Source organism: Macadamia integrifolia, unplaced genomic scaffold, assembly GCF_013358625.1.
Source record: "Macadamia integrifolia cultivar HAES 741 unplaced genomic scaffold, SCU_Mint_v3 scaffold3364, whole genome shotgun sequence".
Taxonomy (NCBI): domain Eukaryota; kingdom Viridiplantae; phylum Streptophyta; class Magnoliopsida; order Proteales; family Proteaceae; genus Macadamia; species Macadamia integrifolia.
This window is the reverse complement of record NW_024869431.1, coordinates 9575-19386: the sequence shown is the minus strand read 5'-3', so window position 1 is coordinate 19386 and position 9812 is coordinate 9575. Positions and strand designations below refer to the sequence as shown.

The window sequence follows — 9812 nt, the reverse complement described above, 5'->3', positions numbered from 1 at the left end:
CTAGATTAGGGCTGAAATAGGCTTATCGGATTTAGAATAAAGGGAAAGAAACTCCTTGGTCATGTGGCTCCTATGCCAATGCAAGGGTCAATGAAGGGATGCACATAGGCATAAATAGGGGGGGTGGGGTTTTCAAGATTTCAAGAGGTGTAGGCATCATTTTGCTTCCCTTTGTGTCTCGGCACAAAGGCAATGTGATCAGAGAGCATTCGTTCCCCCTTAGAATAAATGCCAAAAGTCTTAAAGGTGTTTCTCAAGATCTCTCCTACAAAAAGGTTGCAAAGATTTCATAGAAAGGGGAAGTTGAGCCCGAGATACATTGGCCCATTTGAGATCTTAGCTCGGGTTGGCTCAGTAGCCTACATGCTTGCTTTGCCACCTTCACTCGGGAATGTTCATAATGTATTCCATGTATTCATGCTGAAGCGATATAAAAAATGAGAAAAAATATAAAATATAAAAAAATTGTTTTCTTTTTTTAAATTTTCGAAAATGATTTTTTAGTAAAGTTTTGGGATGGGTCCATTAAATCCAATTTCAAATAAACAAGGAAGGTTTTGTGCATTTAAAACGAGAAAATTTCATTTTTTGGAACGAAAAATTGGCGGACACGTGGGAGCTTGCCATTCTTTTTTGGCAGGCCCATGGAAATTTTTGGGAGACCCATAAGGGGGAGGGGTTGACACCTATGTATATAGATGCAATCAAATTTTGCTTTATTAGCATCTGTTTTGCAACTTGTAAGTCCTTGAATATTTATTTCTAGTGGTGTCAGTGGATTGAGTTGGCCTGGGTATTTTAAAATTGTAAGTCAACCCTAAGGTCTCTTAAATCAGCACAGGTCCAGTGCAACCCAGGTTGATCGGACTGGAATATCTGTCTAGACCTAGCCTTGTGAGGTTTAATCTAACACAACCTAGCCCTAATTGACCTTGAGCAAAGCTAGTTGTCCTTGATTGATCATGGAAGCCCTTGTATATTGCCATTTGGATGCCTGTTCATTTTTAAACTTTGAAAAGCCAACAATATATATTAAGAAAAGAAAAGTAAAGATAGATGTAAGTGGTGTGATTAAAAAAAGGTGTTGATGGTGAATGAAGATATTTAAAAAAAAATGTAAGACATTTACATTTTAAGAAAAGAAAAATAAGGATAGATGTTGGTAGTGTGTGATTAAAAAAATGTGTTGATGGTGAGTAGAGACATTAAAAAGAACAAAAATGAAATTTTATACGTATAGTGTAATTTGTTTTTGCTAGAATATCAAAATATTTATTAAAGAAGTAAGAAAAAAGAACAAGAATAAAAACTTAAAAAAAAAAAAAAAACATATTAACTGTAGATTCAAGGAACCCCCACCTTCAGCATTGCCATCAGTAGGAGAACTAAAATTGCAAGTCACCAAAACCTGAATCTGAGTCTTGATTCAGCATCATTCTCTATCTCCTACCTAACATGATGCGGGTGGTGCAGTAATATAATATATTTATGTATATATTAATGTAATATATTTATTGTATACATAGGGTCGGGCTGAACTCTGCCAAGGCCTATACCTAAGCCTGTACATGCCTGATATTGGGCCTGAAATTCCAGGCCAAGCCCACCATACAAGTTGAAACACTTAGTTTAGGCCTTGATCAAACTCAGGTCTCGCTAGAGTGGGTTTGGTTTGAACAGACTTTTTTTGACACCCTTATTTGTTTCTATTTTGATTTTCTTTTGACTCTTTTGTCTGGACCTTGGGGATTTAAATGACTTGACCTAAAATAAAAAAAGTATCTTATGTAGTCCTTGGACATGAAATAGGAAGCACTTCCATAGAACGGTACATCTTCATTTTGATAAAATAATTTTTGGAATGAAAAATTTTATGCCTTTTCCTTTTGATAAAATAATTTTTGGAATGAAAATTTTTATGTCTTCTATTTTAATTCCAACCATTTTACGACCAACAAACATTTTCAAAAAAATTCCGTAAGCGTATGGAACTTAAATATTTGTAAGAGTGTAAAATGGTATTTACTCATCTGATCGGCCACTCTATTAGCCAACCCCAATCCAGATGCTTGTCAAACTGCTGATCCGTGTCCTCTCTTTGAGAAGAGGTATCCTAATCCACTAGGATGCCAGCCGGAATTACAACTCAACTCTTCTAAAATAATTACTCTTTTTTATATTTTATGGAAAATGGTTTTTGTGGGGGAATGTGGCCCTTGCACCTAGACATATGAGATGAAATGATCACACCACCCCTATGAAATACGATATGATTTTCCTATCAATGAGTCCATGTGTGCTTCCATTGACCCCATGTAGGTTCAGGAGCCATGCTCCTCCACAAAAACACAGTTCCCAATATTTTATATATAATACAAACGAGATTTATCTCTCTCTCTCTCACACACACATCAAACACAGAAGAAGCATGGTTTTCCTCAAACAGTAATAGCATACAAAGAGCGAGTAGAGTTGGGCTTGAACCTGTCAGGCCCATCATCAGGCCAGGCATATGCATATGTGTTGGGTCACAACCGAGCCCATCATGATGATGAGGAATAATTTCTAGCAATTTCTAACAAATGTGCAGACAACTCCAAGGGCCTTGACAACTGAGGCAGATGACCTGAATGATGAATCACCTTCACTTCCTTCACTGAATAATTAGCAATCATCTCACGTTGGAAATCTTCTATTACTCCTAAATCATCTTTAGCTACAATATAAACTCGATCTACAGATCCATATTTCTCTTCAGAAAGCTGGATCTTATCCAAGTCGTTAGGGAATAATGATCCCGGCCTTTTTAGTGCAGAAATCAGCGCAAAATCCTGTGGTAATCAATAGATGGTACAAACATATTACAATAAGAAAATATTACAATAATGTAAAGGTATATGATTGAATTTGAATTTAAAATTTTATGTATGACCAATTTTTCCAAGCTGCTTGATCATAGGTCAGCATTCTTTATTTTTACCTTGAAAGAAAAAGGTTGAACTCATTAACACCAACAAAAATGCTCCTATTAACGAAAAAAATATTTAGAAATGGAAAAATTAGCATTTAAAAAAAAAAATATTAGTAACAATGACTCAGAGATCATGAATTCAACTCTCCTCCACACTAGGGACCAGCTAAATGAAAATGGTTTCATGTGCTCTAATGTTTTTTGGTTTATGTGGTTTGTGGGTCTTACACCGAACGGGGTTTACTTTGTTTACCTATAAAATAAGTTTTGACATTAATCACCCCCACCCAAAGAAAAAAAAAAAAAAATTTGTGGCCATGGTTTTATGTACAAAGAAGAGAGAAATTAGACATAAGGTTGTCAATTTCTTATTGAGAATGAAACAGTATGAGAGGAAATTTGGTATGATTTTGATAGATATTAGAGACAAAATCATTCGGTGTATATCTAACCTTAGAAAGATAAAAATTGTACTGTCGCAAACCAATACAATATTGATAGTGAAATATAAGAAATTTCTTGATACAGTGCAGTTCAGTATCTACTGGTCTGCAGTACTATTGAATACTGTACCGTTTAACACCCTTAGGCCTTTGTCCTAATAAACAGTGATAAAAAAAAAAAAAATGTAAAATAGAGAGATCAAACCTCTGGAGAACATAATTGATAGAACGAAGACTTCAAGAACTTGTCACCGAAGGAAATCCATGAGTTATTCCCACGAGTAATTGAGCAACTGTCCTTCCAGACTTTTGGAACCTTCATAAACTGTATTGTTCATTAAATGGGAAAGGAAAGACATCGGTTTCAACCTAAGCAAAGAAGAAGAAGAACTATGGATCAAAGGGACGAGACCCTTTAATTACCCCCTCCCCTTTCCCCACCCCAATTGAGTGGCCTTGTGGCCACGCGGTGAAAGAACAATGAATACTCATTCACCGTGGTCTTAGAGAAATTCAGTCCTATATATAAAGCATATAAAAATACCTCACGGACAACATAAGAGAGCTTGTGTGCTGTATCTGGCATGAACGCGGTAACGAAGACAGCTACAGATACCTTCTTAGGGAACTTCTCCATTGCAAGAGATATGCTCAGCCCTCCAAAACTATGAGCAACAAGTATAACCTTGTGGTGGTCTACACATTTCATCACATCAAATAATGGTTTTGAGTAATTCAAAAATGTAATATTCTCTGTTGAATCAAGGGAGGTGGTGAGTGTAGGGCCAAGCTGAACGGTGGTCACTTCATAGCCAGCAGCCTCAAGCAAGGGCTTAAGCTTGTACCAATTCCATTCTCCATGGCCTGAACCATGAACAAGGACCATATGACCCAATCCGGATGCCTTCTCTAATCCTTTGCATTTCCTTTGATTAAAGCTACACTCTGGAGGCCCATCATTCCCCTCAACCAGGATGATTTTCACCATTCCCGTCAACAATAACATGGCCATTACAATCTCACTTGGACAGCCCATCTCTCTCTTTCTCTCTCTCTCTCTCCCAGCAATGGCTCTTCAGCTCTCCTCTCTCTCTCTCTCTCTCTCTCTCTCTCTCTCTCTCTCTCTTTATATATATATATATATATATATATGGTGGAAGAGGAAGAACGCCATAAAAGAATGTCTTCATCGATTGAGAAATTTCAAGTCATATATGTAGAAAATAGTGACAAGTAATGAATTTTGAGGTACCTAGTAAATACGATTGTTGACTTCTTATTAATTGACTACTTGGTCATTCAATGCAAGACCCATCCATTTTGACCTGATTAGGCATCAATTTGAAGTAATTAGCCAACTGGTACCTCCCTGGTTGCTTAACATTTATTTGTAGGTATCAGTGAAATGATGAATCCGGATCAGGTCGTTGTAAAAAAATGGTTCTTATACTGTCTGATTCACACTTGGATTCCACTTAATATCTTCCTTCTTTCAATTGTTTTTCACTTTGAGTAGAATCCAAGTGTGGATCAGGCACCATTCAAGAAAGGTTCTTATACAAGGACCTGATCTATACCCTGAAATGATATGAATCCCTTTAAGCTTCCTCAACTTCTCCTCCCCTCCTTACCTCCTCTGCAGTGCTTGAACAACTAGACTTAGACTCTGGGTCAGCTTGACCCTCCTCAGTCATTCAAAAACAGACAAGGATAGAAGGATAAAAACAGTCGGGAGTATTGACCTGGTCCTTTAGTAGCAGTTTGGAATGTTGACTTGGCCCAAACTTTTTCTTGTCTATTCTTGAGTGATTTCAAAGGCACTGAGAGATAAATTAATCAAATAACATGTCTCACCGTGGAAGGATCTTGAAAATTTAACAAGTGAGAGCATACATCTAATTTTGTGAACAATTGTGTGATTCATCCTTTCTTATGATTCACCAGTTATAGTTTTCCACAAGGAATGAAACATGGATCAAAATCTAGCATATTTTATTAACATTCTCTAAACCAAATCCATTTAGACTTTCTGTTTTTGTGTAGTATCATTATAGTCTATATCTAAACGAGATGAAACTAAATGTGTTGGAAAAATTGGATTTTTCCCACGAGGTTATACATAAAACTCTTTTTTTTAAGAAAAATCATCTTCAATGGAGAAACTGCCCCTGATTGCCAAATGAGCAAGTTTTTGCCTACGGGTGTTGTAACATTTCATACAGTATCGAAACTAGACAAAATCAAGTGTGCTGAAAAAGATAAAGTCACTCGCATGAAGGAACCAATTTTCAAGTAAATCATTTTCACTGATGCCCCTGAAAAATAGGTCATATTTGCTAGCTTTGATCCAAGATCCCACACCACTTACCACTGAGGACTCAACCCACTCCATACGCATCATGTAATATTAACATTTTATCGAAGAGCCCAAAAGCTATCACGTCACCAGTTTCGAATTCGTATAAGAAAGTTATGGCACCTGAAAGGTTTAGGAGAAATTTGATCTTTTTATATGGCTGAGTTTGACAATCGGGTCTTCCGGAAAATTGTAAATCGACGAGTCGTAGTTATAACATTTTTCATTTCATCTCAATCTGAATCCAACACCAAGAGCTTTTAAGCTATTTTTTATTTGAAAAATTAAAGAATGACTTAACGAAAACGCGCATAACTTTTTTATTGAACTTCAAATCGAAACGAAATGAAAAGCATTGTGATCACGACAACTTTCTAAAATATACAATCATAAGACTCAAGCTAATAAGATGGAATTACACCATTACCAATAAACTGAAATTTACACCATTACCCATCTTTTTAATGGGATTGGGATACATCGGGTTTGGGATATTCCACAGAGAGAGAGAGAGAGAGTATATACTCTATAACAAAAGCAGATAATATGTACTCACACACAAAGACAAATCTTTTTTTTTTTATAGAAACGTGTTTCCACCAACAGGAATAGGATCCATAGAGCTAGCTAGTAGAGTTGGGATTAAAGCTATCAGGCACATGCGATATGTATTGGGTCATAAGTCATAACCCCAACCCAAGTTGCAGCCCTGGTTCATTAATGGCGAGCCCTATATAAGGTCTCAAATAGGAGGAGTGACATCATTATGCTGAGGAATAATTTCTAGCAATTTCCAACAAATGTGCAGACAACACCATGGGCCTTGACAACATAGGCATATGACCTGAATGATGAATCACCTTCACTTCCTTCACTGAATAATTAGCAATCATCTCACGTTGGAAATCTTCTGTTATTGCTAAATCATCTTTAGCTACAATAAAAACTCGATCCACAGATCCATATTTCTCTTCAGAAAGCTGTATCTTATCCAAGTCATTAGAAAAAGATGAGCCCGGCCTTTTTAGTGTAGAGATCAGTGCAAAATCCTGTGGTGATGCAAGTTATGGACATATTACAATACTTCCTTGTTGAAAATTAACAAAAAATACCAAAAATTAAATAATAACTAGGCTTGAGAAATACTATTTTAAAAGTTGTTGTTGCGCAATTAATTAACTCAGGAACCATCCATGCCTCTTCAAGATTAGTCAATTTTGGTAGGTAATAATAAGGGTATTTCCTTTAATCCTTGCTAGGTAACCAATTGGTAGTTAATCTCAAATATGTGATGCAAGTAAATCATGGATTAGATAATTTTCTCAATCGGTTTAGCGTTTCATATTTATTGATTGCTAAGTCTCTATGTGGACTGACCACTCAGCCATGCATTTATTTACTACCATGGATATCTGGTCTTTACATTCTTATTTTGATAATTGCAAGTTCATGTATGTTCCACGGGACGTTAACAGATTAGCTGGTGCCTTAGATAGGAAGGCCATATCTTTGACATGTAAAACAGTTTGACCCATTTCCAATCCATGTTAATAGGAGCAATGTTTTCCTCCGTCCATGAGTTATTCAGGCTTCTATTAATAAAATCGATCTCTTCAAAAAAATAAATAAATAAATAAGAACAGTTTAATTAGTCTATGCATTAAGTATTGCATTAACTATATTTGTATCATGAACTAGCAGGATATATCTAGACCCTCCATGGGTTTTGAGACTTCGTTTAGGGGAAAGTTGTGTGTTCCTATTAAAATAGAGCTCCTAAATGTGTTAAAGCAATACATAAGTTTTGTAGCCTTCTCCTCATTTTCATCTCTAAACCTTTTTTTAATTTGTTAATTCTGTACAAAGTGAAAAAAAATAAAATGAAGGGAACGGTTTTCCTAAAGTATTGCCTTGATATCTTTCATGAGGTAGGGCAGATGAAGCTGAAATTTTTTTGATAGATAGATTCCAATGTCGTTTGTTCGCACCTTAAATTTAAGGAGAATTGACCAAGTGGGAAATAAAACTTAGAAAAACTTGTACCAAAAATAAAACTATTGCAAAAAATAGATGCACGGCTGAAATACGGAAAATCTAACAATACATTTGAAACTATATAATTGAGTTTGAGTCCAATTTTGCCACACTGTGTGTCCCTTGTGGAGCAGAATTCTTTTCCCTTAAAGGGAAAAAAAAAAAGGTTGAGCTCCTAAAAGCTAAAAAATGTGCTGCTATTTAGATAAAAAAAAAAAAAGCTTTAGAAATGAAATAAGTTAGCATTTTTAGAAAAAAATATAATAATAATTATGTAACCAAGGAATACCTCAGTTGGAAATTGAAAAGGGACCATGACTAATGAAGCAGAGATCCTAAATTCAACTCTTCTCCACCCGTGGGACCAGCTGAATGAAAATGGATTAATGGGCTTCCTGTGGGTTGCTGGTCTTAAATAGAATCGGGTGTTTACTTACACTTTGTTTACCCAAAGAACCCAAAGAAGTAAGGGTTGACACCAACTCCTCCTCCTCCTCAACCCCACCTTCCCCCTTTCCGAAAAAAAGCAAAGGTTGTACCAATGTGCAAGATTTCACCATCATTTTCTTGACTCAAACTCACAATCAGTAGGTTGCAATTGAACAACCTTATCATTAGGCAGAGGTCCTTGTTCTCTTAAAAATAAAATAAAATTATTTATGTAAAGAGAGGAGAGAGATTAAACCTCTAGAGAACATAATTGATAGAGCGAAGACTTCAAAAACTTGTCACCGAAGGAAAACCATGAGCTGTTGTCCCTACTAGTAAATGAGCAACTGTCCTTCCAGTCTCTTGGAACCTTCGAAAACTGTATTGTTCACCAAAAGGAAAAATATCAGTTTCGACCTCAGCAAAGAAGAAGAACTCTCTCTCTCTCTCTCTCTATATACATATATATATATATATATATGAAAGAAGCATATAAAAATACCTCACGGACGACATAAGAAAGCTTGTGTGCTGTATCTGGCATGAGGGCAGTAAGATAGACAGCTACAGATACCTTCTTAGGGAATTTCTCCGTTGCAAGAGATATGCTCACCCCTCCAAAACTATGACCAACAAGCATAACCTTGTGGTGGTCTATACATTTCATTACATCAAATAATGGTTTTGAGTATTTCAAAAATGTAATATTTTCTGTTGAATTGAGGGAGGTGGTGAGTGTAGTGCCAAGCTGAACGGTGGTCACTTTATAGCCAGCAGCCTCAAGTATGGGCTTAAGCCTGAACCAATTCCATTCCCCATGGCCTGCACCATGAACAAGAATAAAATGACCCAACCCTGATGCCTTGTCGAATCCTGATTTGCATTTCCTTTGATTAAAGCTACAGTCTTGAAGCCCACCATTTCCCTCAACCAGGATGAGTTTCACCATTGCCATCAACAATAACATAGCCATTACAATCTCACTTGAACGACCCATCTCTCTCTCTCTCTTTGTGCTAGGTTTACGTGCCTTTTCAGCTCTCTTCTATTTATACATAGAGGTAGAAGAGGAAGACCGCCATAGAAGCTGTATGAATTTTCCATTTCTTTTTTGGCCAAACATGAAATTTTCCATTTCTCAAGTCAAGAAAATAGTGACAAGTCAGGAATGTTAACCTGGTCAACACGCTTGTTGGGTTCTTATTACTTGACTACTTAGTCGTTTATTGCAAAATTCTTCAATTTTTGAAAGCTTGAATTTTGACTTAGATTGGTTATCAAGAAATCGTTTGGCTGTCCAATGTCTGTAGCCAACTTATGAATGGTCGATAATAACCTCTATTATTGCCACGATCCCCTATAGTGATCATCCAAACCCCTTGGTCATGGAAGAAAAGTGGGTGTGGGAGAACTCAGTCCTACAAACAATTATGGAAAAAAAAAAAAAAACTTTTATTGGTTTCGATTTGGCTTTTAATAGGACTTGTGTGATCTGATTTCCAGCTGGTTTCACCACACTTAAAACCGAAGCCAATCCAAAAAGGAATAGAACAGAAGCTCCTCCAACTCAAGAATTTAC

At 36.4% G+C, this 9812-nt stretch overlaps 2 protein-coding genes across 2 annotated transcripts; both read right to left on the bottom strand.

Annotated features, from left to right (window-relative positions):
• Nucleotides 1-3596: 3596 nt before the first annotated feature.
• LOC122068039 (putative inactive methylesterase 20) lies at nt 3597-4459 on the bottom strand. The gene is made up of 2 exons (XM_042631873.1): nt 3959-4459; nt 3597-3739 (listed from the first exon to the last, which is right to left on the bottom strand). The coding sequence occupies exons 1-2, from the start codon at nt 4448-4450 to the stop codon at nt 3614-3616; spliced, it is 618 nt and encodes a 205-aa protein (XP_042487807.1). The 5' UTR covers nt 4451-4459; the 3' UTR covers nt 3597-3613.
• Nucleotides 4460-6162: 1703 nt separating this feature from the next.
• On the bottom strand, nt 6163-9272 carry LOC122068040 (methylesterase 2-like). Its single transcript, XM_042631874.1, has 3 exons — nt 8736-9272; nt 8490-8612; nt 6163-6819 (listed from the first exon to the last, which is right to left on the bottom strand). Exons 1-3 carry the CDS (start codon nt 9228-9230, stop codon nt 6535-6537), a joined length of 903 nt encoding a protein of 300 aa, XP_042487808.1. The 5' UTR covers nt 9231-9272; the 3' UTR covers nt 6163-6534.
• Nucleotides 9273-9812: the final 540 nt, after the last annotated feature.